The following is a 26,402-nucleotide window of genomic DNA, read 5'->3' on the forward strand; positions in this document are numbered from 1 at the left end:
TGATTTGGGGTGTTAGAGAATAGGGAGCGCTCAGGTATCAGTGGCAGACTGAAAGGGGTTCACCGCGCGTAGATTAACGCTAGTCCAATATCCTATAGGAAGTGTATGTCGTGTTGGGAAGCAATCCTATATGATCCCAATTGGGGATTTTCTTTCCAAAATAAGACAAGACAAAACAAAAATGATAGATCTTTTCTAACCGTTCCCTTTAGAATTCGTATTTAGGATGAAGTGCCACTGTGGGACATCACATGGAATTCAAAGAAACATCTTTCAGTATTTATAAAGTCTTATAGATTTGCTTATAATCACTTTATTCCAAGTTCTAAGAAAGATTAGCCTAAGTAATATCCAGTAGGATTGTACGAATCCTTTAAGAATAACAAAAAATCTGTTAAGAATGTGTTATATATATATAGCTTCTTTCCGATAGGATCTAATAATTATAAAAATTCCAATATGATTCCAGTACATGTAGTGTATATTGTATATGTATGTTTTACTTGGGAAAGGTGCGATCAACCTGATAAACTTTCCCAGCTCTGTATTTAAAAATGCACGAGCTGATTTGCTTGATAAATGTGTCATGTAACAATGCTTGTTCAGTCAGATTCAGTTTTCAGAGTGTTTGTGTGTTTGCGTGCAAATAAAATGTTTATCACTTTCATTGTTATTGTATGTCTTTACAAATCAAGCAATTTAGATTGCAAGTGATTGGTTGTTTTTAGATATGCTCCTGATGCTAAAGTAGTGTTAGAGCTGTTTTAAATGCATGCAAATGAGAGGAATATGATATCTGTCCAGAATGATGTTTGAGAAAAAGCTTTGACAAAGAGTTGTTTTTCATTTGCACTCTCAAATCTCACATTACAAATCATTACACAAGAGCAAATTGTACTTTACAATCTGTAAATTACCTTGCAGACTTGTAGTGTTATTATTGTTAGTATTATTGTTTTTTAATTATTAAAAAAATTACAGAATGTTTTTTTATTTTATTGTCAGATTGCATTGGGTGGACTGATGCAAACAGTGCCTTTTTTAATCTGACATAATGTATTAATTGTGCAAGTTTTGCCTCTGCTCAAGCTGATATTATGCAGCATATAACCTGTGTTATTGCTGTATAATCTTTTGGTTTGATGTTCACATCTGTCTAACTGTAACTCATTTCACAGCTCCGTCTGCTGGGGTTGGTGGAGGGGGTGATACAGCTGTCTATGTAATTGCTGATTAATTAATCAGAGAGTCTAACCCTCAGATTAATTCTATTAGAGTAATCAAAACAACGGATGACAAATGGCAAATTACGGGAGCCTGAGATTGATTAGCGACTAGTGTAATTATGCCAGTGTGTTATAGAAATGAAGAGGGGGATCAGAGCTCGCTTTGAATGCTCGGAAATGAGCGAGCTAATCCGTGATATCGCTGTCTTTCTCTTTCTCTGGAAGCAGCTCAAATGGGACATGCTGAGAAAGGTGAGTCGTAAATCCGTGCCCGTATCATCATCATCATCATAAACATCTGTCCAGGGCATCTGTGTCTGAGTAATTGACCCAGTGACCTCGCCCTGATGTGCCACACTGTCACCCAGAAGCAAGTAGGTGTAGCTGCAGACCTTCAAATGGGGGCGGAATCTCCAAAAGAGGGCGGGGTTACTTCAAAAGGGGATTGTGCCAACTCCAAAAATGGGCGTCACTTCCACTCACAGTTAAGGTTAGGGAAAGGGTTAGGTAAGGAGCTCCCTACAGTATATCTTCAATGGCAGTTTGGAGAGCCCGCCCCTTTTTGGAGCAATGCCTGCAGCTATACCCTTCTCCTCAGAAGCCCAAATGAGCTGCATGTTGGCATGCCTTTGAACCGCATCGTTGCATTTTAACAACATCAAGCGTTAATGGAACATTTCAGCCGAAATGGACAATTCTGTCATCTTGCAGCTCTTTTCCATGCAGCTAGAGTGAATGGTGACTGAAGATTTCAAACTACGAAAACGTCAACAAAGCCCCATAAAGTATCCTAAAAGTAGTCCATTTGAATTATTATATATAAAATAAATATTCTGAAGCTGTATTACAGCTTTGTGTGAGGAACAGACCAAAATGTAAGTCGTTATTCACCTTTTTGGGGAAACTGTTCCTTTAATATGAACACAATATGATTTTGAGTCTGTTTTAATCGCACTTGAACAGGAAACTGAACATGTATTTAAAAGTCTTTTCTAAAAAGATTTATTTTACCCAGGTAAATTCAGAGTAAATTTGATAGCAGACTGTCACAGAAATATGATTATATAGAAGGACAAACAGAAACTTTTATTTTGCATTTCTTTAGAGCACTTGGAGAGGTTGAATGTGCTGACTTTGAAATGGTTTTACATGTAAAATGTTGCGATGAAAGAAAAAGACTTGCGAACAGTGCTCAGACACAAAAGGGACTTCTGCTTGTTGAGATTACAGCTGTGTGTGTGTAAATGAAAATCCACTATACTTAATCTGTGTGAAAGTATGTGTGTGGATTTACACTTTGACCGCTGAGAGAAAACAAGGTCTTCAATTTGACTTTAACAAGGCATTTGTGCATGGAGTCGTGAAAGGCTAGCCCATGTTTTGAATATAATACTTGCACTTCAGGTCGTTGTTTCATCTGATTTCTCGCCCTCTGTCATCGATGTGGATATAATGATGGAGATGTGATGCAAAGTGACGTTTATTGAGTATGAGCGTTTGTTTGGTCTTCCACACTGTAGATTCTTGGGAAAACCGCATTAAATATTTCAATCCTTTGAATTCAGTCATCTAATCAGCCGGGCGGAAATGAGCCTGATGCTCTGAGATCACTCCTGTGCACTTCAGTGACTGTCATCCTTATATTCAGAACAATGTTTTAGGTTCTTGATTGTCTGCAGCCATTTTTAAGGCAAGGAACTTTTTCAGCCATAGTTTTTGTAAGTCAACTTGAAGACCATTTAACTTCTCTAAGGTGACATATTTCCTAATAATACAGGATATTTTTAATAAATAAAATGTACGATGGGACTTTTTTTGGAGGGACCTTGTTTGATTTCTTTTGTTTTCTTTTTTATTATTATTATGGATTGTGAAAAGATTGTGTATGACAGGTTGTCTTTTGAAAAGGAAAGTCGTGTCATAGGTGCTATAATTTATAATATATTTTTATGAAGGATTATGATGATGTGTGAGTGTGTGAGAATAATGTGAGCATGTTACATCTAAATCTGTAGGAGATCCATTTTACAATTTAATAAATGTGATCAAATAATCATGATGGAAATAATGTCAAACAATAACAGTGCTGTCCGCTGCCTGGATTAATTATCAGCACGGTCCAGCGCCACTCGAGCGTAGATTTCAGTTCAAAATTTAACTGAAAGGTTTATGCACCAAATGGCTGTTTAAAGTTGCCAAATTACAATTAGATAGTTGTTCAGAAGCAAGAATCAGTATTTTATGTATAAAACCACTTTATTTTAGGTACACCTGGACACCTATTTATTCATGCGATAATCTAATCAGCCAATCATGTGCCAGTGGTGTAATGTGTAAAATCATGCATATGCGGATCATGAGCTTCAGTTCATTTTCACATCAACCATCAGAATGGAGGAAAAATGTGATCTCAGTGATTTAGACTGTGGCAATGAGGAACACCCCAAAACACGTTCACCATTCTAAACAGCACTGTGGCAGCAGTGGAGTCATTCAGGTTCCTGGGCACTACCATCTCACAGGACCTGAAGTGGGAGACCCACATGGACTCCATTGTGAAAAAGGCCCAGCAGAGGTTGTACCTCCTTCACCAGCTGAGGAAGTTTAACCTGCCACAGGTGCTGCTGATACAGTTCTACTCAGCAGTCATCGAGTCTATAACTGTATGGTTTGGTGCAGCCATGAAATCAGACATCAGAAGACTACAAAGGAGAGTTTGAACAGCCTAGAGGATTATTGGTTGCCCCGTGCTCTCCCTTTAAGAACTGTATGTACACTTCCAGAGTGAGGAAAAGGGCTGGAAAAATCACTCTTGACCTCACTCACCCTGTTCTTTACCTCTTTGAACTGTTGCCTTCTGGCCGACGCTTCAGAGCTCTGAGCACCAGAACCGTCAGCCACAGGAATATTTTTTCCCTCAGGCGATCCATCTCATAAACCATTAAAGCCACCCATTGGGAAATAATTGTGTGTAATACACAGCTTAGTCTTTTTGTATTCATCTAACATCCCCTACCTTTTCTGCCATACATTCCCTTGCATCTGTATATAACAGATTTGTATTTGTACTTGTGTGTACACACACACACACACACACACACACACACACACACACACACACACATATATATAATACTGTGCAGAAGTCTTAGGCTCATAAGATGCTTCACAAAAGCATTTGTCTTAACATGGTTATTTATATCTTCAGTTTTAGTGTGTTAATAGGAAATATAAATGTTAGACTCCCAAACATTACTTTAGAAAAGATTTGAAGAACTCTGCAACAAATGTCAGGGCCCCCACAGATTCCCCCACTGAACATCGAGTCAGTCTGAGATTATATAAAGAGACAGAAACAACAGAATATTGAGCTTTTTTTATGTTTACTGGACTTTGTATGACATTAAGTGATAAATGAAAACTATTTATGACATTATTTTTGTAGACATCCTCAATATGCAACATTTTTCACAAGTGCCGAAAACTTTTGCACAGTACTGTATATATATTGTCTTATTGTGAATTCGCTTTTTATTTTTATTCTATTTTTTTTATTATTATCGCTGTGTTGTTGTTGTATTGTTTGTGCACTGGAAGCCTCTGTCACCAAGACAAATTCCTTTTATGTGTAAGCACACTTGGCAATAAAGCTCATTCTGATTCTGATGATTGTTGGTGGCCGACAGGCTGGTTTGAGTATTTCTGTAACTGCTGATCTCCTGGTATTTTCACACACAACAGTTTCTAGTGTACAGAGAATATTGTGAAAAACAAAATACATCCAGTGAGCAGCAGTCAGCGGACGAAAACACCTTGTTGATGAGAGAGGTCAACAGAGAATGGCCAGACTGGTTGGAGCTGACAGAAAGACTACGTTAACTCAGATAACCGCTCTGTACAATAGAATCTCAGAATGCACAACATGTCGAACCTTGAGGTGGATGGGCTACAACAGCAAAAGACCATGTCAGGTATCACTACTGTCAGCCAAGAACAAAAAGCTGATGCTGACTTTAATGATATTGCCACATTCATCTACCAGTAGTGAATTCTCAGGGCCAGCAAATCCTTCTCTGCTGGCGTAACATGCCAAATAAATAAGATTCATTCTCAATCACCTTTTTGCATATGTGTTTTTAATCTCTTTCCACTCTTAATTAATCTACAAACAAATAGAGAAAAACTAAAAGTTTATCCATTCAGAATGTATTCCTTGAAACTTAAAAGTGTGACAACTGTTTCATAAATCACATGCTTGAAGCAGCGTGACTCTGAGCTCCACCCCGTCAGGCCACAGAATCCCTCAACAGTGCAAATGAATGAGCAACTAAAGTCAGATTTTGTTCTTGGTGGGTGTGGTCTTTAGGATATGTCCCGGTCGAGGCCTTCTACCTAGCCTTGAGTGACACAATCACACTTTAAGTGAAGTAATTTGAAAGCGAAGAGTTCAAGATCGTCATCACTGCTGGTTAAAATAACAAAAAAGATGGCGTGTTTTCAGACCTCGAATAATGCAAAGTAGAAAAGCTCATATACATTTTTAAACAACACTAAAACTAATGTTTTAACTTAGCAAGAGTTCAGAAATCAGTATTAGGTGGAATTACCCTGATTTTTAATCACAGTTTTCATGTGTCTTGACATGCTCTCTATCAGTTTTTCACATTGCTGTTGGGTGACTTTATGCCACTCCAAGCAGCTCAAAGTGCAAAAATTCAAGCAGCTCAGCTTGTCACAATCCATCTTCCTCTTGATCACATTCCAGAGGTTTTCAGTGAGGTTCAGGTCTGGAGATTGGTCTGGTCATGACAAGGTCTTGATCCTGTGGTCCTCCATCCACATCTTGATTGACCCGACTGTGTGGCATGGAGCAATGTCCTGATGGAAAAACCAATCCTCAGAGTTGGGGAACAGTGTCAGAGCAGAAAGAAGCAAGTTTTCTTCCAGGATAACCTTGTACGTGGCTTGATTCATGCGTCCTCCTCAAAGACGAATCTGCCCGATTCCAGTCTTGCTGAAGAACCCCCAGATCATCACCGATCCTCCACCTGGTTGTCTAATGGTTAGACGGAGACCCGGAGAGGCCTTCAAGCCACACTGTCTCTCACCCACCTTGAAATTTGGTGGAGGATCGGTGATGATCTGGCGGTTCTTCAGCAAGGCTCGTCTTTGCTGCTGAGTCAAGTTTGTTGTCTTATTACACTATGTATTCCCAAACTCAGATTCTGTTATGCCATGACAGTGCTGCTGAAGTCTTAAAGGAGCCACACGTCTTTTGCAGCATGAGTGATCAGTTAATGCGATTGGCCAAATTACTTATCACCGATCGATTCCTAAAATGTGAATATCGGCCGATACCAATTGGCGGTCGATCGATATGAGCATCCCCAGTTTTGTCTTTATAAGACTGTGGCCGAAGCTTTGATTTAACATAGTCATCCAGTAAGGCGCTCCGTGACCTGTCAGCAGCTAAAGGCAGATAGAGCTCTGCAGAACAGGTAAATAATAAGACTTTCTGTTGATTGGTATTATTTAAAATGTCACAACTTAGTCCTGCTGTCCACATATGAGAACATATATTTTTACTCTTCAATTATAATTTTTTTTTAATTGCTTGTTTATTTGGTGTTATTAGTTACAAACCAAAAAGGGAAATGGAAAATGCACACAGCAGTCACACTTGAGTCTCAGGAGATTAAAATAGCACTTATTTGTTCAATACAACAATAATATCACAATTTGTTATTTGCTTCTGTCTTAAAATTTTATTGGCCCCAGGCCACACCCTCCCACAGGTTCTACCAAATCAGGTGCTGGTGCCACCATCTGCAGAACTTGGGACAGCTCACATGTTAGTCTGGAGCCCTGTAACAGTGCATAGATCTTGAAATACTGATGACTGAGACTGCCTGATAAGAAGAGAAGCCGCAAGCAAACAAATAATTTATTGGTGAAAACATGTCGTCTTTTAAATTAAAAACATGTCTGAATTGGCCCTTCACACATGGGACAAGATGGCACATTTCCCCATCTGCAGAGTTCTATCTGCCTTTAGTTGCTGACAGGTCACAGAGCGCCTTACTGGATGACTATTAAATCAAAGCTTCGGCCACAGACGCAAGTTGCTTATCACAGCAGCTGCGAGATGTGTGCAGCGTGCTTATTTTGCATACTCGCTACAAAATCTATTTACAGCGGACAGGTATTGTCTTCGGACAGCTTTTTTTTAATTTTTTTTATCCCCGTTGAAGTTTTTCAGATTATGCACAGAGAATCAATACCTGACAAGTATGTCAAGTGCTTTAGTGTTTTATTTTACACGACTGTATGGATTTTAATCCAGCTCACAGAAATTCAGACTCTCAGAAGTGTCTTCTTGGCTAATGTTGAGTGTTTTGTCAGCACATTCGTTAAGCTGACTTTCTGAATGAATACACAAGTTATTCCCATTAGAAACCAGGCTAGTTTGCCAGTGCTCTATGTGTTTAGTATCTTAAAAAACTTGTTTAGTGTCCTAAAAGGGACAGTACATCCCAAAATGAAAATAATGTAATCATTTACTCACCCTCGTGTTGTTCTTTCTTCTGTAAAACACAACATGAGGTGTCAGGCAGAATGACACTGAACTATCGCTATAAGGCTTTTTCATAGGATTTGCATCAATGTTCTTCAATGCTTTGAACTCTGTGAGGCAAAACGTCAGTCTTCAGCATTGCTTGGTCATGAAGCATTGCACACTGGACAAGAATTGTAATGCAATGCTCAAATGTGAAACCACTTGGAAAAATGTCGATGTTTTAAGGGGAAATACTGTGTATGGTCTGCAAAAGGGGAAAGGAGAGTGGAATTTGTGTGTAGTTTTTGTGAGGGTCATGAAAAGGGTTGTCAAAATACCCAAATTTCCATAGTTCAAACCAATATCACTGAAATTCCGTGTTTCTCTGAACAAAACTAATATGTTATCATACACTTTATTAAAAAGTATGGAGGTCAGTGAAGAATTTTTTTTCTTCTTAAATGGTTCCCTCAAAATCATTTTCAAAATAGTTCCCTTGCAATTGTTTGTGTTCCTTCACAACAAATTTTGTATTCCCTGACAACAAATTTTGTGTTCCCTTGCAATAGTTTGCGTTCCCTCATAACAAGTTTTGTGTTCCCTCACAATAGATTTGAGTTCCTTCACAATAGTTTGTGTTCCCTCATAACAAGTTTTGCGTTCCCTCACAAAAAATGTTGTTCCCTCACAAAAGTTTTGCGTTCCCTCACAATAGATTTGAGTTCCCTCACAATAGTTTGCTTTCCCTCACAAGTTTTGTGTTCCCTCACCACAAGTTTTGTGTTCCCTCACAAAATGTTTGCAAATGGTTTGTAAATGGTTCCCTCAAAATCATTTTCAAAATAGTTCCCTTGCAATTGTTTGTGTTCCCTCATAACAAATTTTGTGTTCCCTCACAACAAAATTTGTATTCCTTCGCAATAAATTTTGCATTCCCTCGCAAGAAATTTTGTGTTCCCTCGCAATAAGTTTTGCGTTCCTCAAAATATATGTTGTGTTCCCTCGCTATAAATTTTGCATTCCCTTGCAATAAATTTTGCGTTCCTCACAATAAATTTTGCGTTCCTCACAATACATTTTGTGTTCCCTCGCAATATCAAATGGTTCCTCACAAATTTTGTCAAATGGTTCCTCACAAATTTTGTGTTCCCTCGCAATACATTTTGCGTTCCATTTACAAATGGTTTGTAAATGGTTCCCTCAAAATCATTTTCAGAATAGTTCCCTTGCAATTGTTTGTGTTCCCTCATAACAAATTTTGTGTTCCCTCACAACAAAATTTGTGTTCCCTCGCAATACATTTTGTGTTCCCTCACAATAAGTTTTGCGTTCCTCACAATACATTTTGCGTTCCCTTGCAATAAATTTTGTGTTCCCTCGCAATAAATTTTGCGTTCCTCACAATAAATTTTGCGTTCCTCACAATAAATTTTGCGTTCCTCACAATACATTTTGCATTCCTCACAATAAGTTTTGCGTTCCCTCGCAATAAGTTTTCCGTTCCTCTCAATAAATGTTGCGTTCCCTCGCAATAAGTTTTGCGTTCCTCACAATATATTTTCTGTTCCTTCGCATTAAGTTTTTTGTTTTCCCTTGCAATAAATTTTGCGTTCCCTTCCAACAAGTTGTGCGTTCCCTTCCAACAAGTTGTGCGTTCCCATCCAACAAGTTGTGCGTTCCCTCACAACAAGTTGTGCGTTCCCTCGCAATAAGTTTTGTGTTCCCTCGCAATAGATTTGATTTCCTTCACAATAGTTTGCTTTCCCTCACACATTTGTGTTCCCTCGCAATAGATTTGATTTCCTTCACAATAGTTTGCTTTCCCTAACACATTTGTGTTCCCTCACCACAAGTTTTGTGTTCCCTCGCAATAAGTTTTTGTGGTCTCACAATAGTTTTGAGTTCCCTCACAATAATTTGTGTTCCCTCACACGTTTTGTGTTCCCTCACAACAAGTTTTGCGTTCCCTTGCAGTAAGTTTGTGTTCCCTCACAATAGTTTTGCAATCGTTCACAATAGTTTTGTGTTCCCTTGAAATAGTTTGTGTTCCCTCACAGGTTTTGTGTTCCCTCGCAATAACGGTCTCTGGCATGGGAGGCGGGCACACTAATGAGGAGGCTAAAGGCCACAGCCACTAGCATCTGTTGCTAATATGACTGTTGAGGCCAGGGGAATGAGACTTATACATACCGCACAGCTATCACATGCCAGCTGGCTCCCGTTACATTAGAAACTGCTTGTGCATTTTCTAGCTAGCTAGTCAAGTGTGTGGAGCAAAAGTACTGACTGTTTTACACATGATTTATTTTATAGGGTTTGCCTCGAGTAATAGCAGACTGCAGTGTTACCATAGTAAGTATAGAAATGGCTGCTATTTAGCATTTTTCACAACATAAGTTTGTAATCATGTACCTGTAATATATAATTGTCTTTAATTGATTGCCTTACATTACCTAACTTTTACAAAAACGTACTGTGGCAGTGCGATGGTACAGTGATGGTAAAACCATTACCATAGTTTATGTAGTGTACAGATGTTATCTTACAGAGAGGATTGTCTCTATTTAGTGTTGCTGATGTCATTTTGTTTAAGTTGAAGTCACCATTATGGTGATTAGTGACTTTCCAATCAGTGCAGTATTGTTCAAGAGAACCACAAAAATGCGAATAAGGGGTCAATGTGATCATGTTGTGACAAGTTGAGCAGTTACTATCTTTATAGTAGTGATGGGATATCGGATTCTTTTCTGGTTCTTTTCGACGTTTTTTTTACGTCCTCACGTAATGATGTCACTGTACATAATGCTAATACCCCAGTGTTCTGGAATATTCGCTTAAACACATTCAGTAAAGCCATATGTGAGTGCACATTGCTGATTAGTAATATTATAACAATGCATTGCAGCATGGATCTGAAAATGAGTTTGTTGAGTGTCTTAATGTCTGTGTGTATCAGTGATACCCAATAATTTTATCCCTGAGAGGAAGTATATGCTCACTTTGTTAAATCATAATTGCATTTACCCATCGTTCTTATTTACTAATTATATTTCCATAGTAAATACAAACTTTAAGCTAGGACATCTATTCTTTACACTTTGAATGATGTCTCAATGAGTTACTTGAGTATTATCTCCATAGTGCATCACAACTGTTCTCGTGAACAATACTGCACTGGTTGGAAGAAAATCATTTTACTATTAAACAAAGTTCAAGCTAACCAAACCTAACCTAACCAAAGTGAACACTAATCACGTAATGGTGACTCCAAATGAAACACATTGACATCAGCAACACGAAATGGAGAAACCTCCATTAAAAACAACTTTTGTACGCACGAAAAACAAAATAACCCGTAATTCTTAAATATCTTCACACAACATATTAAGAGATTGTTGTTCAATAATCTAATTGTATTTGCAGTTGAGCAGATTCAATTGTTGTGGTGTCTGCTGGCTTGTTCTCTTGTTTTCCTGTTCTTGTTCCTCTTTCCTCCAGTAGACTCTGCTTGTTAACAGCAGGTGTCATCACTAATGATCAATCATCACTTTAAGAGTGTATCTACTTGATCTCATGAACTGTTTGGCCAATTTAACATTCAACACAACACAGAGAAGATTCAACACTGCTCAGTGTTAGTTTTTAACACTCCTGTAGAGTGGATTCGTGGAGACACCAAGGAGTCTTAATTTAACACAGAGGAGTTTGCTGTGTACACGTCCTCTGAGTACTCAAGACCTGATGATGCCGCTGAATCTCGAAAAACCATAAGAGACCACCAGAGACAGAAAGAATCAAGAGGAAACTAGAAGGCAAAAAGTGTAGGCTTTGTGAGACGTGAAGAGGTTGTTTGTGCTCAGAGCCTGCGGAGGATGCGCTCACACACACTCTTTGTGGTGGCAGCACTTTGTGGATTATAGCGGTAATGGGCAGCAGTGGTTGTAAGCTCCTTTAGAGCCCCGTCATAAGAGCCCCTATCAGAAACGGGGGGGATGGTCCATTCAAATGTATGCAAACGAAGAGAAAGTCGGATAGAGGATTTTGTCATTAGAATGTTTTTGTTTTATTTTGTCCCCCTGGCTTTATAAAGTGTAGTGTTGTGATTCGTGAGTTTGCTGATCTCCATAAAGATTATGATGATGTTGGTGATTATCAAATTAAGCCCCTCGGGCTGACGATGAGGTCTCTTTAAAGGAAAACATCCTCGTTGAATGTTTCCAGCTCTATTCCAAAGGCTGTACAGAAGTGCGCTGTTGTTACACACAGGAACATATTGCTCAGATGTTGCACTTTCACAACCCAAGAGACTTTATGGAGTCATTTTTCATCTTTGTCTCAGACTCTTCTCTTGAAATTTCAAAGCAAACACAAATTAGTCAATGTTTGTATGGAATGGAAGGAAGCTCAGATATTTGGACTTGAAATGTTGGCTTTCTTAAGGAAGGGTAAAAAAATATAGATTTTCTGATGCATCACAATCTTCATTTCAACGATCTCGATTCTTAAATCCTAAAATATATTTTTAATTTTATGTGCAACCCTCTACAATGAGAGTAAATCACTCACATGTATGATACAATTTAGTTCTACATGTGCGTGATTCTCAGCTGGCTGGTAAACGTTGAGATTTTACTCAGCAGTAGGGTTGCACCGATACCAAAATTTTTTGATCTTTGTTACGATACCAGCTCTGGTGCCTCGGTGTCGACACTTGGGTGACAAATGAATAGCCTCAGATTACTGATGACAGTTCACAGAACAGGACTTCATTAAATCAACTGCAGAAAGTCTTGCAGTTACAAATTCTGTTTTCCATTGACATTTTCTGGATGTTTAAACAATTGAATACATAAAACTTTAATCAAATGAAAATAAAATGAAAAAATATAAATTTTGTGTTTGGTCAAATAAAATGCTGCACAACAGAGCTGCACAGTATAAATGTTTGCATGCTGATATTCAGTATTGCTTTTGTGATATTGCTTTTTATATATATATATATATATATATATATATAATGCAATTTCAAGACATAATATTTATTGATGAATTTGTACATTTTTGTTAAGCTAAAAAAAATATATAAAAAATAAAATTAGTAATACTATTTATACAATTATTTTTATAATATACTAAGTTAGAAGGTCACCTGTATGATTAACAGCACTGGGTGAGAAATCAATTATTTCTTACATCTACAAAATATACTCAAATGAATCTTAAACGAATCAGGCAATCTGACTCAATACAGTTCATATTGAGATCTATTCTGAGTGCAGACATTGGGATCTTGGTGAATTTGAGCACAGTTTGAGATGGTTGAGATCTCTTTTGAAACTCTAAAGGAGTCACATGTGAAATTCCCTGGAAATCTGTTTTAATCTCATTGCTGTCTAGCTGCAATTGATATTACACAGTCTCAAGAGATCTCATGTGTTATTAAATCTGAGCACAGTGTGAGATACTATTGAGATCTCTTCTGAAACTCACATTATGATGGACTTTTCATCAGGAGAAAAATCTAAGAATCAGGAGACTGAAGTAGATATTAAAGAGATCTCATTTGTGATTCTGCTTTTCTATGATGAGATCTCACATCCTCCTCTGGGCTCTGCCTTCAGCCGTGTTTAATGCCGGGAAAATGGCTCTGAGTTTTACACATGTACTCCGACTTCACGGCCTCAGGATGGTGTGCTCCAGACGGCCCCCAATTGTGACTGGCAGTTTACCGCTGTTTTTTTTTTGTTTAGTTTTTTACATTTGTGTCTGTGTGAGCACATGCTGAGACAGGAGATAGCCTGACAGATCTGAAATGAGAGCGAGCGAGTGTGAATGAGAGTGGAAATGAGAGAGAGAGAGAGAGAGAGAGAGAGAGAGAAAAGAAAATAAGGAGAGTGAGCGTATGCCTCGACATGAATCACTGTCTGATTCATCGGTCAGGTTGTCTTATACCTGTGTCAACACTATGAGGTTTAGGCGATATCATCACGTTTGAACATGTCTAGGTGTGTGTGTGTGTGTGTGTGTCTGATTTAACTGTCTTTCACTCTGTCTAATGTTCCCTTGAGACGTACACATTTTAAAATTGTTTTTAGCATTTATTGAATTTTAGCTAGATTATTCTTGCATTGAACACTGAAAGAGACATTAGGAGATGTATGGAATAAAAGATGCAATGTAAGTGAATAGTGTTTGAGGATAACATTCTGCCCAGCATTTGCTTTTATGTTCCACACAAAAAAGAAACTGGCCTATTTCTGATGTCTGACTTTCTCCTAATATAAAATTGTAGTGCCTGTATATTGAAAAATGACAGAAGCAGATATTTTACCAACATCTTTCAATTGGAAGGGCATCTAAAAAAAATATTGTATAATATTGCACTGCTCTTTCATCACTGTATCCAAGTATAAATAATAATTATAATAATAGTAGTAGTATTGTTAGTGAAAATGTGAAGCCAGCCCTACCCAGCAACATTGTCTCAACTAATGGTTTAAGTTTGGGAAAAATAAAATTATTTATTATAATTTGATTTGACACTAGTGGCACAGAAATGACTCAAGACACACTATCTCTACCTGATCTGAATATGCTTTAAATATTTTTTTTGGTTATAGTTTTTATGAAATTTTTTTGCAAATTACAGTGTATCGGCGTTACCTTTTGTAGTCAGGTTGATATTATTTTAAATATATATTATAGGAATAATATTGTTGATATTACAAATATTTGTAATATGATTTTACTGATATTAAATAATATATAATAATAATAATAATAATAATAATAATGCTAAATAATTATTTTATTTAAATTTAGTTTTTTAAATTTATATATATAAATTTTATATATATATATTAAAAAGTTAACAATTTTTTTGTATCACAGAAAGCACATTTTTGGTTACCTGACAACAATTTTCACTTTGTAGAGGAAGAGGATGTAGTATCAATAGAAATCACAATAATGCTATTTGAGTCTTTAAAAGCAATTATCCTAAAATAATTGAGACCACAAAACCCATATAAACCCACTTCTTCCATTAAAGGAATGAGTGATAAAATTGCGGCGGTATAATTGTGATAAAGGAAGTTCCAAACTCTTTCCTTTAGGCAAACAAACATGAAAACAGTGCATCTGTTCCCAATGTTTTCAGTCTACTTTACTGCATAAGGTCAAATGTTTTTGTGAACAGCTGTGCTAGCCTGAGGGGTAGACCAGAGGAAGAGCCAGCACAGGTGGCACCTCACGAGGCGGGATTCAGCGCTGTCACTCAAACAGGTTTCAGTTTATCTCGGCTTCTTTAGGGAATTTTTGTGCCACAGTGAAGGTCTGTTCACACCAAATGTGTGAAAATGCTCAAAACAAGCAAAGCATTCCTGTAGATCTCTTAGAACACATTACGAAACATTTCACTGAGTTTTTTTCCCTCCACAGAAAAGTCACCAGGCAATAAGATAAGGTCATATATCTGGAAGTAGCATTCCAGAAGGATGTGGAACTTGTTTTGATTGGGTGTGGGAATGCGTTGAATCTATATTTATGTCAAAGTCACGTTTAGTTGTTTACATTGCAACTTGCTGCATTAATGTAGAACTGATGTGCAGTGACAGATGTGCGTATATTGTTTAATTTATAATGCTTCAAATGAGGCTCATCCAATCACAATTTTTATTCGGAACGATCTGCTTATAATTGTAATGTTTATTCACTGTTTTGAGTCTTTTGATTTGAACTCAAGAAGCTGGTTTTGCACTGATGCCAGACTTATCTTGTTATGAATAATTTGATATTTTTGGTACATTGTTAATAGGGGTGAGCATTTAGTGCATTTATTAGCAGAAAATAACAACTGGTCAAAATAACAAAAAAGATGGCGTGTTTTCAGACCTCGAATAATGCAAAGTAAAAAAGCTCATATACATTTTTAAACAACACAATACTAATGTTTTAACTTAGGAAGAGTTCAGAAATCAATATTTGGTGGAATGACCTGTTCCTGTGTCTTGACATGCTCTCTACCAGTCTTTCATATTGCTGTTCGGTGACTTTATGCCACTCCAAGCAGCTCAAGGTGCAAAAATTCAAGCAGCTCGGCTTTGTTTGATGGCTTGTGACCATCCATCTTCCTCTTGATCACATTCCAGAGGTTTTCAGTGAGGTTCAGGTCTGGAGATTGGTCTGGTCATGACAAGGTCTTGATCTGGTGGTCCTCCATCCACATCTTGATTGACCCGACTGTGTGGCATGGAGCAATGTCCTGATGGAAAATACAATCCTCAGAGTTGGGGAACAGTGTCAGAGCAGAAAGAAGCAAGTTTTCTTCCAGGATAACCTTGTACGTGGCTTGATTCATGCGTCCTCCTCAAAGACGAATCTGCCCGATTCCAGTCTTGCTGAAGAACCCCCAGATCATCACCGATCCTTTATATGACTTTATATAATAAACAAAAATGTTCGCTTTACTCAAACACATACCTATAAATAGTAAATCCAGAGAGACTGATCATTTTGCAGTGGTCTATCAATTTTTTCCAGAGCTGTATATCGTCATATCGCCCAGCCCTAATGTCAACATTGTCAAGAAATGTACTGATGAAAATGTTTGTTGACGGAGGATTTTTTGATATTGTCAAACATAATGAAGACAAGATAAAAATTACAATAATAAAAGTTTTAATTAAAACACACTGTTGACGAAAATATGGCGAGAAAAAAATGTAACTGCAAGATAGTAGCGATGCACTTACACTTTATAATTTAAAAACAAATAAAAAAATAAAAAAAGTCTAGTAACAATTCATTCAAGTAGTCCTAGTATATCCTTAACTGTCTAAAAGTGAGGATTCACAACAGAGTACATTCTAAAGTAGCTCATACTTCACTATATTTATTATACTATTATTCCCGGAGATGTAGTTTATACATTTGATTAAATATTTCAGTATTTGATTAACGTTTGATCTGTTACAGTTTGAAACATTTTTGTCATTTTACACATTATCGGTAACTAGAATGTTATGTCAAATGAAATTTGATGTCATTTTAGTCTGAGAAAAATGGACTTAAATGAATGAATATGACATGATGAATTATTGACTAAGTTTAAAGGACATTTTGTCAAAAAACAAAAATGATGGCTAAAATCTGTGAAAATGAACACTGGCACCCAGTCAAATGAGATGAAGTACCTTTAATTTATGAAGTAATTCATTTATTGAATTACAGTATTCAAAAATAGTCATTGCCCGTCGTGATAAAAAAAAACTATACTTCCATGTTTTATCGAGCAGTCCATGTGAGTTTAGCATCTTTAACACAAGAACGTGCACTTTTGAGATGATGTTCTCATTAAGTTGGTGTTAATTGATGCTATTAAGCGAGATCGTGGCCCCCTTCTTCTCGCTCTGTTCGTCTTGCCTGCTGTTAATTACATCAGTCCCCCGGGGGCTTCAGAAGTCGACATGTCTACCGCCAAACCCCTCCCTCACCCCCATGACCCCTCTCTTACACCTTCTCTCTGGAATTTTAGCTGTCGTTTTGAACAAGAGACACAAGTCTTTCTCCCACTCCTGGACTTCCCTCTTCCTCCCAAACATTCACCCTGTTTTACGTGTCGATGTGATTTGCACACTGGGTTCAAAGCACAAAGGAAACATGATTTTTACATGGACTTGCCCTTTTTGAAAAGATTTTATGCCCTTATGTGGTTGTTGCTTCATTACCTGTGTTTACATCCAGGACACCCTAGCAACTCCACAGTAAAAATGTAGGTAACATTTGGTATGTCACACATAGCAATACTTAACAATAGTGCGGGCAGGTCAGTAAATATGATGAGTGTGTTTTTTTTTTCTTCAAAAAGTGAAAGGGTCACAGTTGAAAAGAAGAGCACAATTGTTCTGACACGCTTCATTTGATTCCTTTAGAGAGTGTGTGTGTGTGTTTGTCCATATATGACAGTGCTTGTCCACTGAAGTTTGTGTTACACTCAGTTTTGCTTACATGCTGCACAACAGTCTGTGGCGTGATTTGTTTTATGTGTACATACGATGCATGCAGTTCTCCAGTGTTTGTGATAAGCTCTTGCTGACGGCCAAATAAAACAGGGAAAAAAAGCAACCATCACCCCCCAAGATGGAAGAAAACGCTGGATTGTTGTGAGGTTTGTGAATATCTGTTTATACGAGATATCTGTATATTTGCAAATGGTTTATAATTGAAGTTTTATTGATATTTGCCTTTTTATTATTAGAAAAGTTACAGGGAACTGTTGAGGAGAGAGCTGGAGAACGAAAGAGGCGAGTACTTTAACATTATGACCTCAAACGCATCTGTCACGGCTCAAATATGTTGACCATTTAAATGAGACTGTGCTGCATACTGGTCTATTATTGTTGTAACACGATGGCACATAACAACAAAACTCACTGGGCCTGGTTGTTTACATGTCTCAGTTGCTTCAGATGCAAGCAGGTGATTTTCAGTGCCCTCATTAAATGAATCGGCCAAATGGGAAAATTTGCGATAATTAAAAAAGTTAGAAAATTGGCCGATAACAAAGTAAACAATTATAGTGAAAAATACTTAAATATGAATCAGTTTCTCCACCATTGTGATCGTATCACTTTAGAAGACATTTATTTAACCACTGGAGTATGGATTACTTTTACTACGATTGCCTGTGCTTTCTGGAGCTTTGAAACGTTGATAAAATTCACTTGCATTGTATGGACCCACAGAGCTGAGATATTCTTCTAAAAATCTTCGTTTGTGTTCATGAAGGTGAGTAAATGATGAGAGAATTTACATTTTTATAAACTTTTCCTTTAAATGCTAGAGGAGCAGTGCTGGGTGTAATTGGATTAAAATTAATCAGTTAATGTTATCTAATTACTTTTGGGCACAAAAAGTAGTGAAACTTTTTAAATTCTTAATCAGATTACGTTACTGAATTTCAGTGAAAGAAATTACTTTTATGTTCATTACTTGGGTTACAAATATTTATTAAAAAATATTATTTATGTGTAATGTAATTAAAATGTGAATTAATATGTTCATATGTATGTCTGTTTGCATTTCTATGAAGGCTGAAGGTTGTGCGACAATGGACAAGGAGAAAATAGACATTATTTTTAATTTGTTGTGTAGAAATAAAGAAAATAAATTTGTGACAAGTGTTTTAGAAAGTAGGTTAAATTGATAGTTCACCCAAAATTGAAAATTCTCTCATTAATTACTCACCCTCATGATATCCCAGGTGTGTTTGACTTTTAATTTCAGCAGAACAAATTTGAAGAAAAATATACAAATATCTTAGCTGAGTAGGTCCTTAAAATGCAAGTTAATGGACTCCAGACACAATCACTTTTGGTGCGAAAAAGATAAATACTTTGCTGGTAGAAGGCCGGCTCTGTCCATGGTGCTAGAGCAGCCAGACAGCATGAGTCACCACGATGTTCACGTTCCCGAGGCTCCAGGTGCAATGTGGAATGTCTCTTGAGTCAGTACTGGAGAGGTCTCATGTGTTACAGATCTAACGGTATGACAGCGGATGCTACCTCCATAAAACCCAGCATTCTCTGAAATGACTTCAGTGGTAATGTTTTTCCAGTTTGAACTGAGACAGACAGTGAAGAATGGTCTGTACACGCTTGTTCGCTCACGTGCTCATGGCGTCGAGATGAACTGGGGAAAAGTGTGCTAATTCCCTGTTGACATTTGACCAGATTTTTCATATGGCAAAGCGGCAAGTCTGTGTGTTCGCTCAGCAGTGCCTCTGATTGGCTAGTAATAACCAATCGCTGAGGTAATTAAAAACGCGCACACCATTAATTTTGAATGGGGCGAGCACCTCATTGATACATTTCGTGAACATGCGGGGAGCCAGGGACAGACTGAAATTAAGGACTTTAAATTGATACGCAGTTCCCTCGAACACAAATCTAAAAAGCCACCTGCAGCACGGTGCAATTGGTACATGAACTATGTGTCCTTCAGATCTATTGACGCAAACCAGTCCCGAGGATGGATTTGCGATAAGATCTGTTGCTGAGTTAACATTTTGAATGGGCGTGTCGTGAACATGCAATTCAAGCGTCTCAGAACTAGAACTGTAAATCCCGCTGTGTGCATCACAGTCTGGGGTAGTCTCTATCAATTTTTTGCGAGGAGACTGAATCTATGTGCACAAAACCAGCACATCCTGTGGTCAGACCACAGTTTGCAAACGCCGGTGAAGTGAGGTGGCTGGCATACAAACTGAATCGTATGACCTTGCTCAATCGTTTCAATAGCATCTGACTGTTCAAGGTACATTTGAGCCTGTGAGGACTTGCCACGCATTCACGCAGCGGGACAGCAGGCTTATTCATTTATCTGAAACAATCTCTATCGTTTTCTTTGTGAGACAATTGTGTATTTCGGCTGTTAATACCAGCACGTCTTCAGACAGAACCGTGGAAGATAGAACACAGTTGAAACGGGGCGGCCGACATGCAAATTGGATGGAATAACCATGTTCGCTAATTTTTAGCACCCAGTCGGAAATGCCTGTAAGGGCTTGCCACGAACCCGCTAAATGGAACAGAGGGCTATTTGGTTTGTTAATTGTGTGATATAATGCGTCGCTCACCATTGGGGTGTGGTTGTCCATAATGTGTGGGCTTTGAAGTGGGAAAGCTCTTTATTGAAAAAGTGTGAGCGTCTCATGCATGAGCAACTAGCGCAGTACTTTGTTTTGCATTCTTTATTGCTTGTGATTGCATTTGAGTTTCAGAAACAACATATTGAACAACATTTTGAACAACAATATTCCTTTCCCGACAAACAGGAGTGGGGAAGAGGGGAACATAACATTGTGTTATGAATGCTTTTGCTGCGTAGGTGGCTGAGGTGGCTGCCTTCTTTGGGCCATGGCTTGCGTCGGTAACATTTTCCAGTGTTGATGCAGCCGGTGTGGGGTTTTTAGATGGGCGCTGGCCAGAGACAAAGCAGGAGTGAGCTGGTTGTGATGAAGTACTGCTCCATTTTGGCATTAAATATCTCATAGCCTGTGAGTTGTGACGTAGCTCTCAGCAAATCTATCCACAGAGCCTCCGAAAAGGTCAGCTGGAGACACCGGAACATCAGATAGAGTGGCTTTTTCAATGATGACACATTTCCGTGAGAGTCAGCCAGATGTGACAATCCAAAACCACCAGGTTGCTTATTGACTTGCAATGGCCTGTGCAGTGACTTTCATGGCTCGCAGCACTAAGTCCAGAGCTCTATGAATGTCTCTGGATCATAGCCTTGCTCGTCCATTTGCTTGAGGAGCTTGGCTTGGAAAATGTGGGCACCGGCATCACTTGTGAGTGCTGAACCTTCTTGGCCCGCCGCTGAGTATGCTTTCCCAGCCAGTGCAGATGTCCGTCTGTATACAGTAAATATCAGTATAAAGATGAATGTGGCATGATTTCCATGCCCTGCTTCTTACTGGGCAGAGATCTTGCAGCTACCGCCTCTTCCACAGGGGAAAGTTGTGCATAACCTTTGTCTTCCCCATGGTCCACTTTAGTGAGGAGAGTGGAATCGTTGTGCGAGAGAGCTGAATAGGGCGGCAGGATTTTGTCAGTTCATTATGAACTTCCGGGAAGAATAGGGCAGATCTACGGATCACGGTCGCTTGACAACATCCGGACTGCAAGAACTTTTCATCAAGATTAGTTTAGGAGAACACTCGAGACCAAGCTCTTGACCGCCCTTGAAAGGACTCGAACCATCTCCTTGTCAGTGGCGAGTGCATGCTCCTTGCCCTCGCTGGTGGAAGAGGCAGCAACATCATTCATTGACCACTTTCCAGCTGCATCGAGAGACATAACATCATCATCCCCAGCATCAGAACCACCCAACATGACGAGGATGTGCGCTCCTGCAGAGGGCCGAAGCTTGTCACGTACATATTGTATCGGCATAGACACAGCATTTGGAGATTGAGGGTCTCGTGGGACGTGTGCTGGCACATGATCCACCTCAAATTCATCCTGCTCGAACTTGTTGCCCCACCGTGCCTTCTCATGTGATCCATTGGGATTCACAGAAGAGGCAGGTGGGAGGGTGAGGAAGGCTGAATCGTCCCTCAGAACAAGGGCCATTCGTGAGTGAAGCATCTTGAGACTCATGTCCTCACATTGAAGGCAGTCTGTTTCTATAAGAGCTGTCTCTGTGTAGGCATGGCCCAGACAGTGAATTCAGCTCTCACGCTGATCTGATGGCGGGATGTGTCCCTCCCATAATGAACACTTACGGAACGACATCTTTAAGTCTCTTTTAGTTGAAGATTCCGCCCACAGACTCATGTATGTTGACGGCGAAGAAGTAGAAGTCTTCTATGTGAGAGATAAATCACTGTCTTGAAGAAAATTCTGAGGAATGGTGTTTGTGCGCCCGCTTTTATACCGGACAGCTTCGCGCCTAAATGGGCGGGGCTTAAACATCATAGCCAATTTTAGAATTGCTGTTATTGTAGAAAGGATTCAACTAGGTTGTATAGAAGGACACTTCCATAGCGTCAGCTTAGTGACACAGAGTCAAGTGAGTTGGAAGGGAACTTCTGGAAACATGAGTTGTCGAAAACTCGATGTGATCTATGAGCTTTATACGGTTAATGCCATTGAAGAGATTGTAAGTCTATCCCTCACATTAAAACTGATTTTGGAGTCTTTTTGACAAGTCATTCATCCTTATCTCAGACTACACTGGTCATGCTTTATGTTTGTTTTGTTGCTGATAATGAGATCTACTTACATACAGTTGTTTGTTTACAGAACATACAGTACATGCCATTTTAATACAAGAATTTAATACATTTTCTTGTCATTAAAGGAATATTCCAGGTTCAATGAAGTTAAGCTCATTCAACAGCATTTGTGGCTTAATGTTGATTACCACAAAAAATAAAAAATCTTACAAAAAGTAATATTCTGGGTTACATTGAGACACTTACAATGGAAGTCAACGGGGTCAATATGTAAACTTTAAAATACTCACTGTTTCAGAAGTACTTTGTTGTCACAAAGATTTAATGCTCTAAACCCTACAACAATAAAAATGACAATTTAAACAACTTTACAGCTCAAATAATACAGAAGAATTTTAACAGAAGATTTAATGTGTGCTTTTATAAAGTTACAAGCTTCACATTTAAACCCCCCAAAAATGTAGCCTATTCCATTGATTTCCATTGTAAGTGCTTCACTGTAATACAGATTTGAGCTTTTTGTTTTAAAGAAAAGGAGGGACAAGTTGAAATAAATTTTTGTTGTAATCAGTATTATGCCACAAATGCTGCTGATTGAGCTTCGCTTGTGTTGAACCTGGAATATTCCTTTAATGCATGATAGATCAAGTTCACACACATCTTTCCCTGACTCAGGCTATAATTATTATGTTTGTGTGTGTGTGTGTGTGTGTGAGTTTGACAGGCTGTCTTTATGAGCGTTGTATCAGAGACATTGATTTGATGTGGCCTTACTGAAACACCAAGCTTCTAAAATCTGCCGAGAGGACTAAGTCTGTGTGTGTGTGTGTGTGTGTGTGTGTGTGTGTGTATGCAAACATGCTTGCATGTGTCAACTCTCACTTTCCTGTGTGTATAATGTTAAGTTGGTATGCATGAGTGTGTGTGTGTGTGTGTGTGTGTGTGTGTGTGTGTGTGTGTGTGTGTGTGTCTGTCGAGCGGTGTTAGCTCAGCTCGAGTGATTGATCTCTATCCCTGATGTTTGTTGAAATTGTTTTAACTAGTGTGACTGAGATGTCCCACTGTCACCTTCCTGCAGGCAAAGGAAGTAGAGTCCAGAAGTACTCCCTCACCCACCCGTCTCTCTCTCTCTCTCTCTCTCTCTCTCTCTCTCTCTCTCTCTATCTCGCTCTCACAGTCTGTCTGTCTCTCTGTCAATCTGTCTGTATGTTTGAGCCACAGCCCTTCACACTTCACTTGACTGTTAGAAAAGAGAGCATGATTTGATGATGTTTTTGCTTTTATATTGGTCAGATGTACAGTGGGGTGCACTTAGAAATAACTCACATTTAGGTACAGCTAGATGATAAAAATGTAAACTGTACATTTAATTTAACACCCATACTGTATGCAGCTCAATATATATCGGGATGCTATTCATGGGTTTGGAAAATCTGGGAATATTTTGACCATTTCGCAGGCCTGTAAAAGTCATGGAAATTAATTTAATAGTAAACATCATTGTCAAAACAATTGTTTTGTCTCATGACTCCGTACATCGAAAGTTTAACCCTTTACTGACTGCACAGAGTGTCCGCAACTGAAATCAGCCTGTTTAAACGAAATTGTACTTTTACATCCCCAAAATTTTTTTTTCTATATTTTCTGTAAAATGACATGTATTGTCTAGTTTAATATATTATTAATATTATAAAAAAATATTTTGCCATAAATATTAAGGTAGCTACCTGTTAACCAAATCATGTTCTAAATTATGGATATTTTTACAATGTAATAGCACAAACATTTTAATAATTGTTATTATTTCACAAAATATTTATTTTGAAAAATAAAAAACAAGCAAAATACATCACAGAGACTTCCGACACTTTAGAGAGATGACTCCAATTAATCTTGGTGTTTTTTAGTGGTCTTCTGTCACGCCACTGAAAAATGCACTTAAGTTTGTAACATTGTTGGTTTCTAGTTACCAACACATTTTCTTTTGATTTATGTACGATTACAACAGAACTGATTTGACAGTGAACTGCACGTGGTTTACACTTTCTGTTCTTGCTTTACAGTAAAACCGCTGTTGTAAAATTTTCATGGACCTACTTGAGATTTTCCTCAGTCATGACTTGATTGGTCATTAGTCAGTTCGATTTTGAAAGTGTAAATCTTAAAAATATCTTAATAAGTTTGACCATTGGTTGATATCTTCCAAAGGTGGATGCTAGATGCACATCCAGTATCGCTCATGGAGGGGGCATCGTGTAGATGTCGTGTAAGCCTCTAACATATGATTTAATGTTCTGATTGGATCATTTAGAAAATCCACTTTTCTCTGGTTTCTCCTGTCTTCCTGTCTCTCTGCTGGCTCACAGTGTTCTTCGGGCTCGCGGCCATTTTGAATGACCTCGTTCTTGTCTCTCTGTCCGTGAGATGACATCAGGCCGGATGCTTCAGCCATCTTGGCCTGTGTTCAGTCCGTTCTCTCGTATAGAGAAAGTCTGACCCAGTTAGAATTGCTGAACTGCCCTTATCACATCCCCTTTGTGTTTTCTTGGTCTCATCTTTAATCTTAGCATTTACATGACATCTTAAAAATATGAATTATTGGTTTAGTCTGACTGAAATCTAATTTTTGAATGACAGTGTTGACGCTTTCCAGGGGAATCAACCTATGAATGTCTAATTTATAGTTGTCTCCGTATGTTTCGATAGGATAGGAGATAGTCATTTTAACACTGAACTCCTTCAAATTTGGTAATTTATCAAATTTTACATGTTTTTATTTAGGAAAATCTGTTTTTTTATTTGTGCATGGTGACGTTGTCTGTCCCTCTCTTGCATTAATAATCTGCCATAGATGGCCATACTGTACTGCAGTATGTGTGTTTATCTGACTGTAAATAATGTTTAGATGGAGTGTGTGTTTGTAATATGTTAGTAAGTTTGGACAGAATGTCTGTGCAGGCATGTGCATGTGTTTAAGATTGTAATGTATTGTTATGCTTGAGTGTGTGTGTGTGTGTGTGTGTGTGAGGGTCAGTCTCCTGTGCTGCCATATGGTATTTGGGACCGGAGGTTGTGATCAGGGTTCATTTCCAGATGGTCTTTCCTCCTCCTCCTCTCCTTCTATCCTCCTCACCGAAGATGGACAGCAAATGTCACCATGGAATCTAATATAGTCTGTTCTGCCTGTGTGCGCGCTCTCTTTTTTACCGCCAAAGACCAAAGATCATCTCACCTGGGTTGAGTCATCATCATTTCAATGATGTTGAATGTTGTTTGGATGGATGATATAGTTAAAAATATATATATATTCATATTTTCTTTATATGAAGTGTACTGTATCTCAATGAAGTGTTCATTTTCACAGTTTTTTATTTTAGTCATTATTGTCAAATTTTCATAATTGTCAGTCTTTGACTAAAATTTCTTTCAAATCTACTCAAAATTTCATCATGACATATTCATACATTTTAGTCAATTTTAACTGAAATTATTTCATTTTAGTCTTCAAATATAACACATTTTTGTTGAAAATAACATGCAAATTGAAAAAAGGATGTAGCAAACTGTAACAGACCAGACTTTAACCAAATATTTTGAATAACGTATAAACTACTTACAGTTATTTAAACATTTATTAAACATATTAAAGGTGAATAAGTATTGTGTGTCATATTAAACGACATGAGAAATGTGGAGCTCCTGATACAATCTCATATAATGAATCTATTGAAGTCTGAGCTATTTTTACAAGTGACTCTGTTGAGAATTCCTCACGTTTAGACAGATTTGGATGTTGTGTTACGTGTAAAGCGTTTTTTAGGAAACTGCAAATTCACAACGCAAGTTACACATTCTGACTGCGCGTCACTTTGTTCAA

General features: G+C 38.1%; 1 protein-coding gene across 11 annotated transcripts in view; it reads left to right on the forward strand.

The window, feature by feature from the left end:
• LOC127624282 (receptor-type tyrosine-protein phosphatase kappa-like) overlaps positions 1-26,402 on the forward strand; it is a 247,790-nt gene that overhangs the window by 346 nt on the left and 221,042 nt on the right. For 9 of the 11 annotated variants that reach the window (XM_052099037.1, XM_052099026.1, XM_052099028.1 and 6 more), the window contains exon 2: positions 1,452-1,478. The exons of 1 other annotated variant lie outside the window; for it this stretch is intronic. In XM_052099037.1, the coding sequence (XP_051954997.1) occupies positions 1,452-1,478 (27 nt within the window). The remainder of the gene's footprint in view (positions 1-1,451; positions 1,479-26,402) is intronic. One more of the 11 variants, XM_052099027.1, reaches the window with a different exon arrangement.

This window comes from Xyrauchen texanus, chromosome 30 (assembly GCF_025860055.1).
Source record: "Xyrauchen texanus isolate HMW12.3.18 chromosome 30, RBS_HiC_50CHRs, whole genome shotgun sequence".
NCBI classification, from domain to species: domain Eukaryota; kingdom Metazoa; phylum Chordata; class Actinopteri; order Cypriniformes; family Catostomidae; genus Xyrauchen; species Xyrauchen texanus.